An 18,969-nucleotide genomic window follows, 5' to 3' on the forward strand; every position below is an offset into this window, starting at 1 on the left:
TAAAAATAAAAAAAAAAATACATAAAGTCATCAAACCAAAACATGATGTTGCGCTTCTAAATATTGAATAAATAATAATAATCTACTAAAAAATGAGGGGACCACAAGTTCAATGTGAATAATAACAGTGCCAAAATAACCAAAACTAAATGTAATGGTGTGTAGGGTAAAATTTAAGAAATGAGTGAATCATAATGACACCCAAAGGTCATGTGTTGGCAAAGTCTTTCCAACTAGACTCCCCATCCCGAAAGGATCTTTGTGCAGACCCTAGGCCGCCGGACTTCCATGTTTTCAACATATCTTTCAGTTTCATTGTTCTTCTGCCTTGACAGTGTTGCCAGCAACTGCGAAAGTCGCATTTTCCATATAGAATGTAATGCAATACAAACAACATCTGCCGTTTACTGGTTTATAAAGCCAATGGGAATTTTCTATACCGCGGTAGTCCCGACTAGAGATAACAAATAGAAGTCCCAAAAGACAGCTGCAACTTGACATACTAATGAAGTAGTATTAGCTGGAGGGATCATTTTCCAAAGAGACAATCAGAAGCGGCCAGATGTGGGCAGGAGGGTGGCTTAGTGGTTAGCACTTCTGCCTCACAGCACAGGGGTTATGAGTTCGATTCCCGACCATGGCCTTATCTGTGTGGAGTTTGTATGTTCTCTCCGTGTTTGCGTGGGTTTCCTCCGGGTGCTCCGGTTTCCTCCCACACTCCAATAAACATACTGGTAGGTTAATTGGCTGCTATTAAATTGCCCTTAGTTTCTCTTGGTCTGTGTGTGTATATTAGGGGATTTAGACTGTAAGCTCCAATGGGGCAGGGACTGATGTGACTAAGTTCTCTGTACAGCGCTGCGGAATTTGTGGCAACATAGGAGCTATGTAGTCATGTAATCCCTGCTACCCCAATGTTTCAAATAATGCTGATATCTTACACTGAACTTTTCCGCTCAATTCGGACTTTGTCAAGGTAAGGAATCTCCTATCCAAGTGGGGCTATAAAAACTCAGCCTCCATACCTAATTGGTCGATAGACTTTATTAATAAATACTTAAAAAACAGTACTTTAAAATAATCCATTTAAAAATAGATGCTGTGTTGTCTGTCTACAATGTGACTTCTGTTAAAAAGTAATAAGGAAGTAAAAAAGGATATAAAAAAAGGGGATATAAAAAAAGGGGATATAAAAAAAGGCATATATATATATATATATATATATATCTATCTGGAAGACGTTTTATATACTTCTATATATGCTTTTTTATATGCTTTTTTATATCCCTTTTTATATCCCTTTTTTCACGTTCATTATATGAGTAGTTAGGTTTGCGCCCTTTTATATTGCTTTATATTTCTATTTATATGAGGTGCAGCATTTTTATACATCATTTGAGGGTGCCTTAGTCCCAGTTTTATTATTTAACTTGTCTGATCACTCTTCATGCCATTCTGGTGTATATGCAAATTGCCATAATAAAAACTGAGGCAGCCGACTTTGTGAAAAATAATATTTGTGTCATTCTCAAAACTTTTGGCTATGACTGTATATAAACGTGGGGAAGGAGGGGGTCAGGGCAGAGCCGTAACTTAGAATTCTAGCGCCCTGGGCGAGAAAGACAAGTACCGCCCCCCTAGCCCTCAATTTTAACCAGATTAACCTAAAATATTCCTAAATTGCGCCCCCCTTCAGCGTTGCGCCCTGGGCGGTCGCCCCTGTCGCACAGCCCTAGTTACGGCCCTGGGTCAGGGCCCAGTTCTAATTAATTGGGACTACTCAAGCCATTCCTTATGCTTTACACGCTGTGTTCCTCAGTCAGGACCTTAAGACAATATTAATTGCTGTCCCTGTTTCTCCAATACCCGATATTCCTAGAAATATATTTATAATCAGCATTCAGTAAAATCATACTTGCCAACTCTCCCGGAATGTCCAGGAGACTCCCGCATTTCGCGTGAGTCTGACGGACTCCCGGGAGAGTGTGGGAAACTTGCTAGTGAAGTGGGCAGAATTAGGTCCAAAACGCTGCGATTCCGGTGAATCACGGCGTTTGGCCCCGCCCCTGCTGTAAAATGCCGAGTTTTGCGTCATTACGTCACGCCAAAATGACGCGATTTTCAGAGCCCCGCCCCCTGCATGCCCACCTTCCCCGGCAGGCTCCCAGATCATACTTGCCATAAGTTGGCAAGTATGAGTCAAACATAGAAATCTACAAAGAAACTAATTGAACTGGCTTCCTGGCTTTAAAAGATTTCAACAAAGAGACATTCCCGTTAACAGAGTAACACAAGTGTTTCTTTAGTCCAGAAGCAGCACTTAAGTCCATCTATAATATCTGGAGACGGCATTTTGGTTCTAAGTGTCCTCAGTTCAGGAATTGAATCTCCCAGTTGCAGCTTCATTTATTTCAGATAATTTCAGATTTCCTAGTGTCTCTGGCTTCCAAGTGTGTCCTCATGAGGAGATGAAGTGATAGCATCTCTGGGGTTAGGCTGGGGGTCTTCTGGATCCCGAGGAGAGGTTTAGATAAAGATGTAATTTGTTCCGCTCTATGGGATCGCCAATGATGGTTTGCTTGCCAGCCTACGATACCAACAGTTGAAAAGGGATTGTTGATTAAACTGATTAGAATGGTATACTTTGGGAGGGGTCAAGACACACTCAGCCAATCATAAGCTGCAGCCAATCGTTATAATCATCAGTGTGTATTTTGTACCAGGGGTTGTGTACCCGCAAGTTATACACATTCTGACAGGTGTATATATGTGATTGTTCTGCATTAACCTTATTTGCGTGAAAATGCCTTTACTGTACTCGGCTCACGCATTCATTACTGCCATCAACCAGGATGTTACTAATTATTGCAACTCTTTCTTTCATCACAAACCAATGTATGAAAACAATAATAGTAGATCTTCAAAACTCTAATTACAAATGACATGGATTACACAACGATCTTCCATATAGCCAGGGCATTCTCTATTACAGGGTGCTCTGTGGGAACTACAGGTCTGCCATGATAGAACACATCAGCCACGGTGGGACAGCATTTAATGAATCTTATGTCATCCTGATCTATGGCCTCAGAGCCAGGAACATCGAGACAAGGGTGATGCATCACCAAAGGAAAATTGTATATTTGTGTATTATTATTCTTATTGTTATGTATTATATTATTATTGTCTTTTATTGATACTAAATACATACTAGACAGTGCTGAACACTGGGGGGACCGTGGCTTAAATTTCATACAGCGACATGATAGGACAAGCGGGATAACAATTGTAGCAGCTGGATGGGGAAGTGTTGAGTGTTATTACAAGTCAGGAGCGTTATTAGCGGCCTATACTAACGCAGTTCTCTGTGGATGGCATTTCTGTGCCACTAGCGTCGGTGCATTGTGGGGGAATCAAGAGACACGGGAAGGTGGAGCCGCAAAACAAGAACGAGTCACTGTAGAAACCTTAATGTAATCAGCTGCTCCCAAGCATAACTGTCCTTTATCTATAGTAACTGAACCTCCATCTTCTCCTGCTTGTGTAGAAGGCTTTTTCATCCGTGCTACACAAGCTTTTGAGATAAGCTGACAACTTGGAGTAGCCTGGTGCCTTACTTTAGTATCATGCGCGCTGCTGGAAGCGGAGCCAGGACTTATGTTCCCCATATGTGGCGGCAGCTGCTGTCACCTAGGAGGAAGCAGAGATCACCCGTGGAAGAAGTGAGAAGGCAACAGCAATGATGAACTGACTGTGTCCAGCAACCGGGATGGAAAAAGATCTTTTAAACAACCCCATCATTAATGTAACGTGACTCCTCTGCACCTCTTTGTCATTTCCCACACCCTTCACACCTTAGCTGATTTTATATTTGTGAGAATATGATTATATTGAAAGCCGGTCACAGAACTGATCTAAACTGCTGGCGTCACTAATTGCCATCCGCATGCCAATGTGTTACTGGTTATAAATATGTTGGAACAAAACTAACACTACACACACTCATAGTCAATTTTATTATAAAATTGGTTTTGAAGTGACCTTGTTTTTTTTTATTAGAAATCCTGCTGTCAATTAAAACGTGTTATAAATATACGTGTGTGTGTATATTGTCGCAAGATCAAGTTAGGGGTGAAACGGGCGCACTTCACATGTTTCATCCAAACAATATCACACCAGTCCAGTGCCTTGGTACCAGTAGCCGCAGCTAGTTTTATTAGGCAGGTCAAAAAGTATATAAACATAACATAAACAAAAGACCTAGCCTGTCCAGCTCTAAATAATACAATAAGGAATGCCCTCACTAAAGAGAAAGGACTTAATGTCCCATGCACACACCAAATAACAGAACTCTGCAGGCCTCTGATCTGTTTCCCTGGTGAGTGAATGAGGAAACTACCTTACAGCGTTTTAAAAGCACCTCACAGGTGCAACTCCTGATTAGCCAGCAACTGGCTTGCAGATTCGAATACCCAAAATATATATGTAAAGATTTATGTAAGAAGGTATAACTTGTGGAATTACAGGTATAGTGTGCTTTTATTAATGCAGCAATAATGGTGTCACAGTGTTTGGTGTGTTATTACTTATCTCCCTCTGGATGAAGACAACAGTCTCAGCCACTGTTGGATCAAAGACTAACTGCAGGCCTGATCTTGCTAGCTGTACATCTCTGCTAACACGCAACTCGCTAATAGCGGGAGTCTCCCTCTCGACACATACGCTCACTTTGATATGTAATCTCCCTCGGGCTGCTTGATAGCTGATTTTCTGCAGGGATCTGGCTGCAAGACTTTTCTGTACAAAGCTACACCCAGCATCTCTTTTGATAGCTCTGATGTCTCTCTCTTTGTTTGCACACTCTGTCTTTCCTGCAGACTCATATTACACCTCTCTACCCTCTCCTTCCCCTGCTGCTGTCACACACACCTCAGGCTGCCTACACCTCTCCTTCCTGTGTCTGCTCCCAGCTCAGTGGCAGGGTTGACCTCTGCTTCACCCTGCGTTTCCATAACAACATGAGCTCCTGGCTGTTTAGCATAAGACAACCTGGTTACAACTAAAATATACTTTCCTACCATATGAATCTCCCCTTTGGAAGATCCCAGAGGGGAGGTCCAAGTAGGAGTGACAGGGGAAAGTGACGGAGCAAATAGGTTGCGGTTTTGCTTATTCAAGTTCCACCCACTTAACAGCTGTCAGTCAGTCTTACTGTCAATACTAAACTCTGCTTTCAGGCACAGGGCACCTTAATAAAAATATCATTCACATCTGGAGAGGGGAGTTAAAAGGTGCTGTTAAAACCCTACACTGATATAATTTGCAATAATACGCATTGACAAGTTAAAACAGAAATTTCTCACATGTATTAAGGACCCCTCCCCCCCAAAAAAATAATATAAAATAAACACCAGGTTGCTTGGTTAATAATCTATGTTTTATCATTTTAGTACACTGTGTGGGGCCTTCCATTGCGTTTTAGCCTAATATTATGTCCAGTGCAGAGCTACAAATCCAACTTGCAACAACTGTTTCAATCTTACCAGATCTCATCAGTGCAAGATATAGACCAATGGCTTCTGTGGTATAGGGCTTGGACAGTTTCCAGACTAGGATTTACTAAAGATGGTGAATAAAAAGAAGCCTAAAAGCCATCCACGGCTAAGAATAAAAACTTCTATCCCGCAAACAAACAAGAGAAGTGACACCACGGAACCTGTCCATACAAAATGGGAACACTGGCCCGTTAGGTTCTGTGTTATTGATTGGCAGATGGGCCTGAAACATTCTGTGTTATTGATTGGCAGACAGCCTACTAGTTCTGTGTTATTCCTTGAAGTCCTGATCAAGTATTTTTCATTTTGCAGTCACTAGTTTCCTGTACACTGTTTCTTTTGTGACCTTCCGAGGGTCAGGAATGTGCGCACTTGGCGTCCGTTCTATTCTGCCGGTGATAAGCTCTTTTTTCCCCCCCAGTACAAAGCCCAGGTTTGTGTTTCCGTCTCACTGATTCTAGTTCCAGGGAGCTGAAATTTGTTCCCCTCTCCCAGTTTCTCATCACAGCCTTGTCATTGTTACATTCCTGCTTCTCGAGTTTCTCAGGTGGAGCCTGGCTGGAAGGTGGCTCTAGAAGTGCAGCGCTCCTGGGGTGCTGATGGACGCGCCCTTCAGGTTTGGCTGGCCCAGACCATGCAGAATCTGCACATTGAGAGGACTGGCAGAGACTGGGACTGCAGTATGGAGGGGACCATAGAATCACCGGTAAGAGCCACCACACCTCTCACCTAGCAGTCCTATATCACAGTCACCGTGTGTGACCACATTACTGACCAATGCAGAATAGTAGCTATACATCTAAACGCTTAATATGGATGGGGGATATGTTATTAAACACAAATCGCTAAATAAACACAATTTGGTTTTCCATAAATAATATATTTCTCTATTTTTACTATTTTATATACAGAGACAATTGTTTATCCAGATATCTCTACAAACATCTTTTCCATAATCAATGTAATCTTTTTTTTTTGGGCAAATCAGAGCTCGTTTAAACCGACCACAAGATCCGATCACAAATTCCATCAGTTCTAACCACGATTATAAGAGATATGACAGTATACGGCAGCCTATTGTTTTGTACATAAAATATATACATTTTCTTTGATTTTGACATCTGTATATATTTATATATTTATTATATATTTTTTTTAGATTTTTTTGTGTTTTTATTTTGTTTCTAACCTGCCATGTCTTGGCATTACAACCATTTTGGTAGTAAATATACTTTTCACCACTGGTCACTGATCAGACTCGGAGTCGCTGCTGAGATTAGGAATGCACTAGTGCAGTGTTGGCTAACCTGTGACACTCCAGGTGTTGTGAAACTATAAGTCCCAGCATACACTTACAGCAATAAGCTGCTATATATTGGCAAAGCATGCTGGGACTTGTAGTTTCACAAACACCTGGAGTGTCACAGGTTAGCAAACACTGCACTAATGAATCTCCCAGCCGAAATGTGCCCTTTGCTTTTCCTGACACAATGGAATGGTAACAGGTACAATCTAGGGACCACAGAACAACATAATAGCAGCTGTTCACAGTATGTCATTGTGCATATAAAGAATAATATGTAGATACTACTACATCTAATAGTTGGATTTAATGCAGTATTCATTGCCTGAGCCAACACTTAATTTGATCATAAAAAAGTTATGTAAGAACATATCAGCTTTATCTCATCTATAGTTTAACCTAATGACCTAACTAATAATAAAAAACATGACAGTGGTTTATATATAGTAGAAATATATCAAACTATACAATTATTTATACTTGGCTGCTCACTTGAAAACAATAGTAAATACAAAAGGCAGCTGCCTATAGGTAAATCACCAGTATAGTCATTATCTGATAACTGTAACTCTGGACAACTTCTACAATGTTTAATAATAATAAGGAAAGTTAAAACAGAATATAATGATCCATGGAAAGAAGAAAGGCAGATAGAATATATAAAATAAAAATAACCTTACCTGGCCAATACTGCGCAACTGTAAAAACCAATTTTTTTTATATATACAAATTTACCAAACAACATCCATATATATAGTATACACTAAGTTGTTTTATATAATAAGTTACACATATAAACACACAAAAAAACAGTACAATTATTAAAATTAATTTTGAATACATTTCCTTCTGACATAATGTATGCTTTATGTTAATTAATATATGCATGTTACATTATTTAATTAAGTGAATATTTATTTACATTATATATCTAAAAATGTTCAGATCTCCAGTGATTTGGAATGAATGAAATGTTGTGAGTTTGTTTAAATCCAATTTGGAGAAGGAGAGAGGCCCCTAGACCCTAACTTAAAATGTGAGCACAAGCTTCACTTGTACACCCTGTCCTCTACTACTTGGGCAGCAAAGCATGGTTCACCCCTAATTACACCTAACATCTATGGATCTCTCCAGCACTTATGGACTTTCCCAGCTTGATATGTGACTGCTGGGTCATGTGACTGGCACTACAGAACCATACTGAACCAAAATCAGGGATAGAGTTCACCTCCGATCCTATTTATCAAGCCTTAAACCATGTGAAGACATCTGTTTCCTCATGGTTTAGGCATATTTTGATATCAGGGCTTTGTAACAAAAGGCTAATGCAGGAGATATCAGAGAAATCTAAGTGCTTTATTTGATAAATATACAGTTATTTACCATGACGGACATGAGGAACTAACAATGGTTTATTTCCCACCAGCCCCCTACAGATAGAGGACCTCAAGAAAGATCGAAATCTGCTACTAGGATATTTTGGGGGTTTCTGGCGGTCGCATTGCTCTTTTCCATAGTTGGGATAAGCGTGGTTGGTGTTCTAGGCTGGAAAGACAATAAAACAAAGGTAATGACTGATATTTACTATAGAAATACTTACTGGTCTACTTTTTTGACCTGAGGGGAAGTCTGAGTGGCAAGTGTGGGGGAGCATGACAACACACATAGAAGGTAGCCATTTTGTTGGCTGTATCAATATCCACAAGAAAGCAGCCTATCGGTTCATCAGGAACCAGTGACATCTCTGAGACACATACTGGATGGCATCCATTCCGTCAGGGGCTGGCTGACAAATTTTAGCCTGGTAGGGGGTGAGACTCGTCCAGTGACCCAGCCCAAGCTAGTCCCCTATGGGACCGGCCCGGGGGGCCTAATGTATAGCATGCAGATTGGGACTGTGCTTCACAGTCACCTGGTGAGAGGAGCTCATCATTAAACAAATTCTATTCCCTGGAAAAAACATACATGAGACATGTGCTGGACTAACCATCATATAACTTTAAAAATCAACTTTCAAGTGAACTTCAATTAATCAGTATTTAGAAGCAAGTACAAACTTAGTGCCGTGTAACCAATCCCAGAACTCTACTTACTTCACCCTGATGTCTGTCATTGGAGGAGAGGCAGCAACAGGATGGGGAAGTGCACAGGGCATGAGGCTATATGGTGGCAGTAACATACCATCATGGAGCTGTCTGGTGGAATGATGGGGCTATATTTTGGTATAAAGATGCTGAATATGAAGTTACATATTTGCATATGAAGTTGTTCCCCCCGTGTTTGCTTGGTTATCTTCCCACACTCCAAAATTTACATACTAGTACGTTAATTGGCTGCTATTAAGTTGACCTTAGTCTCCCTCGGTCTGTGTGTGTGTATATTAGGGAATGTAAACTAAGCTCCAGTGGGCCAGAGACTGATGTGAGCGAATTCTCTGTACAGCGCTGCAGAATTAGCTGATGATGATGATGGTGGGATTATATGGTGATCTCATGAGGCTGTATAAGAGAATATGTGACAAATCACTGTAATTGTACAACAAAGTAAATTATGAACCTATGTGAGGATGACTTTATTGGAGTACACTGCGGAGATGGGCGACAAGGACAGAACAGTTGCCTGAAGATGCTCAGTAAGTTTCTCCCATGTCATTCAGAGCTTCTTATAATGACCAGTATAAAGGCAAGGAGGAAGTGAATGAGACCTTCACTTCAGATGCAGGCTTGATAAGTGACAACGCTTTGGCCGCTTCTCATAAGAGCTCTATGAAAAGGCTGCATAGCTGTAGTGTTTCTGTTCCCTGTGTTGTCTGAACATTATAATGAACTACATTGTTTCACATTATCATCATCATCATTGTATTAGGTGCCACAAAATGCCACAGCAACTTTGAAGTGGGAAGGGGTAGAACAACCTGGAGCCAATCAGATCATCGGAATGTTCAAGGCAGCACAGGTTACTTCAGGATACGTGTGCTGGTCTTGTGACCTGTGCACTGGTCTGGTTGTGTTAGTGAGCACATAGATGCATGTGACTGGGGCAGTCTTTTGACATGGGGAGAGAAATGTAGGAAAGCAGGAAGCCACTGACAGAGTTATATAGTGGAAGAGGCAGGTTCTCCCGACAGCACAGATTATTGATGCGCTGCTCCTGTGATAATGAGGCAGGGAGATTGTGGTTTCAAAAGGGGGCCAAAGGCATTTGTCTGCAACATTCTGAAGTGAGAAGCCATTTGTTGGCTGAGTTGTCGCACCACTCTTGTCTAGCTTTGAAAATAATCCATATCCAGGGGTGTGGAAGTATGGGAGATAAGAAAAAAGTTATAGATAGCTCCTCGACCTCTCTGCTGCTTTTGACACCGTTGATTATTCACTTCTCTGCAGCACCCTTCGCTCCCTAGGTCTTCGTGAAAGAGTTCCTGGTTTGCCTCCTGCATCTCTGGCCGCTCCTTTAGTATCTCTGCTTCCGACTCTTCTTTCCTCCTTTTCCTCTTTCTATTGGTGTCCCCAATGCTCTGTTCTTGGCCCTCTGCTCTATTCTCTCTACGCCACCTCTCTTGACGAACTTATTCAATCATTTGGCCTCCAATACCACCTCTACGCTGATGACATGCAAATCTATCTTTCCTCCCCTGACCTCTCTTCCTCCTTCCTATCCCAAGTATCTAGCTGTCTCTCTGCTGTCACTACCTGGATGTCACAGCGCTTCCACAAACTCATCATCTTTCCTCCTGCCAACGTTGCTATCCCTGCCAGTATTTCCCTCTTGGTTGACAACATAACTCTCCCTCCTGTCACCCAAGCATGCTGCCTTGGAGTCAGCCTTGACTGTGCCCTCAGCTTTACCCCTCATGTCCCTCACCAAATCCTGCCACTTCCTCCTCCATTACATCATTAAAATTCGTCCCTTCCTCTCTCAGGAAGCAACCAAAATCCTGGTTCATTCGCTCATCATTTATCATCTCGACTACTGCAACTTCCTTCTCACTGGTCTACCTGTCTCTCACTTATATGACCTTCAATCCATACAGAATGCTGCGGCTAGGCTCATCTTCCTCTCCTGTCACTCCTCTTCCACTTCTCCTCTGTGTAAATCCTTTCATTGGCTCCCTATCCGTTTCAAGCTCCTTACCCTCAGTTACAAAGCCATTACCAACACTTCTCCCCCTTACATCTCTGACCTTGTCTCGAGGTACATAGCCACCCAGCCACTTCGCTCTGCCTCTGACCATAGCCTTAATTTACCTTTCATTACCTCCTCCCATTCTCGCCTTCTAACATGCTGTCCCCCATCTTTGGAAACCCCTACCCCCGCCTCACTTGACTCTCCCCCAACCTACAATCCTTCAAATGTTCACTCAAAACTCATCTTTTGAAGCTCGCCTATTCTATCACCTCCTGAACGTCCTATCCATCACTTCCTCTTCCTTTGCCCACCATCTCCATTTTATCCCAGTTGGTCCTACTGTCTCTCACCACCCCTCCCTCTAGAATGTAAGCTCTCACATGCAGGATCCTCTCTACCTATTGTCTTATGTCTGTCTCCCTTGTACGTCCCATGGGGACTCTGTGTGAGTCCCCATAACATTACTCACACTCATCTGTGCTACTTATATGTATTACCTCTTCTATTTGTGACTTGCTTCTTGCTATGGAATCTGTGGCGCCTTATATATAAATAAATAATAAAAATAACCCTTACCCCGAACCAGTTTCGCCAGTGCAGCTGATGATCGCTCAGCTGGGTCTGCCATATTTTTCTTTATATTTACAGTATATTGCGGTGATAAGGGATTTTTAATTGCTGCTAATCATGGCAATAAAAAATAAATCAGCCTCACAGAGGCTAATGGGGACCTCTTGATATGCTGTCTGGGATGTCTGGGATGTGGCCAGAGGTTTTATACACTTGCTATGTTTACATTTTGTTAATAATATCAATAGCGGCAGCTGCAGATTGGCTATGAAGGAGTTTAGTTTATGTTAAAGAGTAAATCGCTCACACCCAGCGGATGTTACTTACAAACAAAGTGATGAACGGCCGATATTACCACTCCACAAAAAGGTTTTCATCTTTGTACCAGATAAGAGCCGATAGAGATTGGGTCTTGTCTACTATTACTTGGATGCGTTTTGCACCTTTACACATGCTCTTTATGTAGAAGCACTACTACTAACACTACTTTGCCCAATGTAAAACAAATCTTCCATCACACAAAAGTGCCACATGTCATATAGCAATGTGCCCTTAATCTCATAGTTAATTTAAGCCATTAATGAGGCTAAACCGCGCAAGGCTTTAGAAGAAATATGTTTTATGTCATGGAAGGAGTTAATGTAAAGAGGTTGGAGATCATTATTATTATTATAATTACTCTTTATTTATAGGGCGTCACATGAGGTCGGCAGTGCCGTACAGAGGGAGAACAAGACCGTACATGGTATAACAGTACAATACAGTAAACAAACAACACTACAACTCCCAACACAGCTACTGATAGACTGGAGGAAAAAAAAGTTATCGGTATTGAGAACAGGAGGGAAGAGGGCCCTGTTCACTAGAGCTTACAATCTAAAGGGAAATGGGCAGACAAGCGGTTGACACATGGGGGTGAACTAATATAAGGGGATCTGAGGGCAAAAAGCAAGAGTGTAAGAGATGGAGGATGAATGAGGGTGAGGTATACTACATGGTGACATGGTTATGTGGAGGACTGGTAGGCTTTATAAACTGGTGGGTTTTCAATGAACGTTTGAAGTTATACAGTCCAGGGGACAGTCTGATAGAAGAGGGAGATTGTTACAGTGGTGGGGGGTAGCACGGGAGAAATCTTGGATAAAGGAGTGAGATGTGGTTTCCAGAAGGGAGGAAAGGCGAGGACGGGAGGGAATATGTATAGAGATGAGGATGGAGATGAAGGGAGCAGTGGAGTTGGAGAGGGCCTTGTGTCTGAGGATGAGGAGTTTGAAGAGGATTCTGTAGGGGAAGGAGAAGGATTGGCAGACTGGGGCGGCAGATGTGGAGCGGTGAGAGAGTAAGACAAGTGTAGCTGCAGCATTGAGTACAGATCGAAGAGGAGCGAGATAGGAGCAGGGGAGGCCAATAAGGAGACTTTAATGTAGAAGGTCAGACTTTGATGTGGCGTTTATACTTTAGCACCGATCACCTTTTCAGATGACTCCACCTCCCCACCAACCTAGGTGCATTTCTAGTGCATCTCCGACAGCAGAGAGTAGGCGTGTTCCTTGTTGTGCATTGGACGGTGTAAGGGGGTAAGACCAAGACATTTTACTCTGTGGATGGTGCGCGCACTGTGACTGACCTCCACTGCAATCCTCCATTGTGTGGCTGCTAAACTATTGTTCATGAGAATACTGCCGATCAGTGGAGTCTTCACGTCACAGTGATGTCACTGGTATCCGATCCCAAGGCTGCAAGAATTTTATTATTATCTGGTTTTATCATTGTAAAAAGTATTCACAATTCGAAAAAAATTATGTCATGGTATGGTTAACATTCTGTGATTCAAAAATACCTCAGTTCCAGAGTAATCCGAGCTTACGTTTCTCACACTGCCTTATTCACCTGACTTCTATCTTTAGCCTCTCTTACAGGTTGTCCGTCTGACGTACAAAAACCTCCAGGGTTCTTCTGTAAACCAATCTGCATCTACTGACAGGCGGAGGAACACAGTTACCTATCGAGTGACCTCCAGAAACCAGACCTCTGTGGTGTTATTCGACAGCAAACATGTGAGTAGAGAAATTATGAATTCACAAAAGTTTGCTTTGCCCCCATTCACCTGAGTTGGGCCTCAAAATTCAAGAAATGCGTCACAATGACGTTTTCTATTTTTTACCAGTGAATCCTCACATCTCTGTAGGAGACGTAGCCATTATAACACAGCAAGGAAGAGTGTTCGGTCTCATAGCAGTGTATAGGCTCAGTGTCGGCCGAGCAATGTTGGCTTTCCAGACCTGGTAGTCTTGGATGGTAGTCCCAGATTTGTGGATGGCTGTCTCAGCAGGGAGTGCCGTAACAAACTTGTTAGTCTGGGAAAGTTTGGAGTCGGCTCTTGCTCAGGGCCTTGTGGAGCGACGGCATCTTCTTCTTTTCTTGGGAGTGTGGTGCTAGGCTGTGACATCATAGTATTGCACTCCAAGACCATCGCCAACTTGGAGCAGCAGCAGCCTGTAGCTTTACAGATAAGAGGCTGCTGACTGCTTCCCCTCCATGTCAGGTGCCTAGTGGTATTGTTGGCCTTGCTCTTGCTAGTGACGATGAAACAAGTCAACTTGCAAGCACTGTGTGTGCCAGACATGCGTCGGTGTCCAAAATTATATAAAAGGTCGGAGGACGCACATTATTAGAGGCGCTCCTTGCCATATGTGGGATGGGCACAATGCCATCTGCACTCTGCGCCAGGGCTTACATTTTGTATCGCCTTAGAGATGAAGGAGTTTAGGTTTCATTCAATACTTCTAATGGGACCCATTTTGTACCTCCAGTTTGCACTTCAGCAGAGAAAGCCATTTCCAGGCACCCTCTGATCTCTGCAATGAAATACTATTTTAGGAGAAACAGTGAAAATTGAGTTTATACTTTTGAACACCGCACCTCTCTCCACAAACTGTGACAGACTTCTCCTAAGAGAGTAGGTGTGCATCTTAAAGGACTCTCGGTAGACCATAAAGGTGGAATTGGTGCAAAACCAACAAGTTATGTGGTGCACAACAGGTGCACTTCATAATGACCTCCAGTGTCTTCAGATCTGTTCTATCTGCCCCAACATCAGGGCAGCAACAATATTCAAACCATGGTCAGATGTCACAATCTGTAGCTGTGCGGAGGACAACCAGTGCTCAATTTCATGATGTATGTATTCCAGATATATTTATTTCTGGTCCCAACTGACTAATAGTTCATGCGTCTATCCCTTCCCTCTTTCTGCATGCTCTTTTCCTATCCCTTTATCCTTTACAATTTTATAAAAATAAACTTGCTTTGTTATATCTATCCCTCCTAACGAGTTATATGGCCAATTTTTTTTCCGGAAATGTTCTGCATTGTTGTTTATTGAACAAGTGTAAAAATAAAAAAATATTAAAAATAAATAAATAAAAAATAGACAGATAGTGTGGACTAAGAGGGAGGGTAGAGAGGGTATGACTTGGAAGGAGCAGCTTGGAGAGAGTAGAATGCCTACTCCACCACCTTGTCTGGTTCCGGGTCTGGGAGTGTGGCCAAGGGAGTCACCCACAGGAAAGTGCTGCAGAGGATGTAGTGTCAGAGGAGGAGAGCCAGGTTTCTGTTTACCGAGGAGGTTTAGGGATTTAGAATATGAATAGATCATAAATAGATGGAAGTTTGTTACAAAGAGATCCTTAGTGCACTGGAGAAGGGAAGAGAAGCTAGTTTAGATATGTGGATAAGGGTGGTGGGATTGGAAATATGGGGTGGATGGAAAGTTTTTGGGTAGGACCGTGAGCAGATAGTGGTGATTGTACGGGGCCCAGGGTTGGTGAGATATCATCAGCAGCCATGAGATGGAGCAGGGTAAGAAAGAGGACATGCGAGGAGGATTTGTTGGCGGTAGGTTTATTTCTGTTTATGTTGGCTGGTGAGTGTGGCGGGTAGAGACTAGAGTGCAGACTACCGTGGAGGAACGTAGTGAAGGGGAAATAATAGAGGAATAGGATGGTGGAGAGAGTAGAGGAGTTTGGAGAGAAGTGTGGTAAAAGTGTATAGGAGGAAGAGAGAGTGTAAATTGAGTAGGTGCATGATGGAGAGATGTGGATGGATGTGTATTAACTAGGGTAGGTAATGAGAGAGTGAGAAGGAACAATTGATCCAAATTGTAAAGGGGTAATGGAAGACGTGAGTGATACTTTACCAACCCCTGGCTGGGGCTAATAGAGTAGGCCAGTGGTTCCCAAACTGTGCGCCTAGGCTCCCTGGGGTGCCTCGGCGATCTCACAGGGGTGCCTCGGCCAGGACCAGTCGTAAGCAAGGCGAGGACTACTTGGTAACTATTTTGGCTTAGGGGTCCTTGAAAAATTTATGGAGACTCTAAGGGTGCCTTGAACTGAAAAAGTTTGGGATCCATTGGAGTAGGCAGTTTCTGCCACTCTGCCACGACTAGGTTCAGGATGCGGACATTTGGGTGCAGATGGTCCAGCAGCCAGAGATGGTAACAGTAATCACAATTGAGCTCAGTGTGCAGCTGAACAGGCGTGTAGAATAGTCTTCGTTACAGCTTATCTCATGAGTCACAGAGTACAAGGGCTGTAACCTCCTTTTACAAGCCTATAGACATAGGACTTGTTGATGCTGTGAGATTGGCTTTGTTACGGTCCATGCACTGTGATTCACCTTTTACTCTAGTGGGGGTTACTTATTCTGCTAACATTTGACAAATTGGGGCCGACGATGAATCTCTGAAATTCAGTCTAGCATAAAACAGCGCGCAAGTATCCAAGGCTAAGAAACACTTACATATAACCATGGTAATAGTAAAGATCACCAATTTGGAAAGGAAAATAAGAGTGATCACGCTGGTTTGTGTATATGGGATCATTCAAAAGCTGGCAGGGCATGCTGGGACTTGTGGTTTCAAGTACATTATTTAGCTTTGCAATATCCAATAATGGGTTTACCTTTGTGGTCTTGTTGTTTCCCTAAATCAATTGTTCTCCTCTGTATTGCCCGCAGGGACTGGTTTGCTATAGGGCTGCCGGAGAGAAATCCTGTTTCCTTCGCCACATGGAGATTCGAGACATAGAAAATATACAGTCCTTCCTAAATATGTCAGTACCCAAGGTGAGATAATGCAGCTTTTAAATGGGCTGTCCAGCTTTATTCTCTTTGTTTCCATGTGTCTTCCTGTAGCTTTTACTAGATACACTTTTCTACTTCCTTCTGTTATAGCATGCAAGCAGGGATGTTTATGATCACTGACCAACATCATTTGTATGTTTACTAACACCCCTGCTCATCGTTTAAATGTGCAATCCCACCAAACTTGTCTCGTGGTTTTAAACACCCATCTATAATAGTGTTTTGAATATTTTTAAATATTAAAATAATAAAATGCTAAGTTAGTATATTACATGTGCAGGTTCCACTTGGTCTCTACAAGAACCTTGCACATGAGCTAAATCTCATCTTAGAAAATTTTGGAACATGCATTCTGTTGGAGAACAAAGATCTGTTGTTAGCTGGTCCTTGGTGATGATGTCTGGCCCACCTCCTCTGAGGTGTACTCATGGATTCAATTACAGAATAGTATTTTAGCCCAGTACAAGGGCATTTTAAGGTGATCCCTATTCTGAAGGGTTCTGCCAGTATAATTTTCTACTCTCCTAAACAAAACACAGATCTGTCCTCTACAGGAACGCAATGTGACTGCTGCAATGCACATAGGAACTGTGTATGTTTATTCTTTAAAACAGGATGGGGTCCTTCTGCAGAACAACAAGACACGGTACTACCGCGAGTTCCTAGGGGTGTTCGGAGGTCGAAAAGTCAATCATGAACTTGTAGGGGAACCAGTACAACTGTTGTGTGACCAGCTCCCTATATACTGGGTGAAAAAGAGTGAGGGTAAGTCTGGTTTGGTCCAGTAACACACACTGAAAGGGGAACACAAGTCTGATAACCACAATTGAGATCTTCACTATGTAATATAATATGGATTGATGTTCACTTATTGCATTTATTTGTGTGAGGTACCTCATATTCCTAGAGGGTAACACAAGCGTGCAACCCAACCTTTTATTGCCCAAGCAGTGGCTTCTGAAAGGATTGTCAGCCATTGGCTGACAGGATTCTCTGTCTACACCAATCAGAATTTCGTCCCTATCAGCTTTTCATCAGACTTGGACAGTTGTTTTGGGCCCAAATTCACCACCAGTGCAGCCAGCGTTACATATAACCCAAAGGTTCCCCCCCCCCTTTCCCCCCAGAAACTCATATTAAAATATGTTTTGGGTTTTAGTTCTATATGCAGTAGCTATTTACATTGTAGGGTAATGTAGGCGCTTATATATATATTTTTTTATTATAGGAATTAAACAAATGAAATGTGATAGACTATCACCACACTCCACCACAAAACAACAAAACACATGTTCTTACTGATTACTATATTCTAATGATAAACTTAAACTAAAACTAAATGGGTAGAATATATATATATATATATATATATATATATATATAGATATAGCTATTATATATATATATATATATATATATAATCTCAAGCAGCATGTTGTACTATAACACTTATGTTAATACAGTGCTATTCTCTGCAGGTCCAATGAGACGCCTGATTTATCTCTGCATCGATATCTGTTTCCCCAACAACATCTGTGTGTCTGTCTGTTTTTACTACTTGCCCGACTAAGCCAGCCTGCGTCGGGACAGGCTCCTCCCTCCCAGCTCTGCACAGGCTCCTCCCAGCCCTGCACAGGCTCCTCCCAGCTCTGCCCGGACAACCCCTCCACAGCAGTTTTTGCACAACATCTGGGAGGAGTTCTTTTAGGATTTATTCTTATTTGTTTTATTTTATACCAATGTGAACAGTTAACCCTTTTGTGGCAACTGGACTGTGAAGTTTATCACACTCTTCCCATTAAACCACCGATTGCTGACAACAAGTACAATTGCTCTGCCTGTTTTCATGTCATTTGTATTCAACCCCAGGACAACGAGGACTAATGATCGATGACCGCCAAGGAATTGGCGCACCATAGGTGTTGGTTTAAACAGGGACTTATGCATGAGGAGACTTCTGATAGGCTTGCTACACTGGTGCACTGGATAAGGTGTAGCTCTGCTTTCTGTTGTAGTGTAGTCCATACAAGCTGGAGTTGGTGAAATATATTAAACATGGATGTAATGACTGTAGACCTATCCATGCTCGAGAGAGTGCCCTGTGTTGTTCAATAAAGTTTGTATATTACATTTGTGCAACGCCGCCTAAAGACGTGAATATTAGTGTCTCATTACGCTTGTAAGTACATTTTATACAGTGAAGCACTACATCATTCTCTACTATACAATAGTGTAGAGGGCTGGTTTGTAGAGTGCACAGTGCCCATACTAAAC

At 42.3% G+C, this 18,969-nt stretch overlaps 1 protein-coding gene across 1 annotated transcript; it reads left to right on the forward strand.

Annotated features, from left to right (window-relative positions):
- Nucleotides 1-3,626: 3,626 nt before the first annotated feature.
- BRICD5 (BRICHOS domain containing 5) lies at nt 3,627-18,306 on the forward strand. The gene is made up of 6 exons (XM_075181327.1): nt 3,627-3,722; nt 6,103-6,261; nt 13,473-13,610; nt 16,570-16,677; nt 17,310-17,460; nt 18,174-18,306. The coding sequence occupies exons 1-6, from the start codon at nt 3,627-3,629 to the stop codon at nt 18,263-18,265; spliced, it is 744 nt and encodes a 247-aa protein (XP_075037428.1). The 3' UTR covers nt 18,266-18,306.
- The last annotated feature ends 663 nt before the right edge of the window (nt 18,307-18,969 follow it).

The sequence above is a fragment of the Mixophyes fleayi genome, chromosome 7 (assembly GCF_038048845.1).
Source record: "Mixophyes fleayi isolate aMixFle1 chromosome 7, aMixFle1.hap1, whole genome shotgun sequence".
Lineage (NCBI taxonomy): Eukaryota > Metazoa > Chordata > Amphibia > Anura > Limnodynastidae > Mixophyes > Mixophyes fleayi.

Coding starts and splice junctions, on each gene's coding strand:
- BRICD5 (XM_075181327.1), top strand. CDS start 3,627: ATGCGCGCTGCTGGAAGCGGAGCCAGGACTTATGTTCCCCATATGTGG. Junction 3,723..6,102: donor AGAGATCACCCGTGGAAGAA/GTGAGAAGGCAA, acceptor CGAGTTTCTCAG/GTGGAGCCTGGCTGGAAGGT. Junction 6,262..13,472: donor AGGGGACCATAGAATCACCG/GTAAGAGCCACC, acceptor CCTCTCTTACAG/GTTGTCCGTCTGACGTACAA.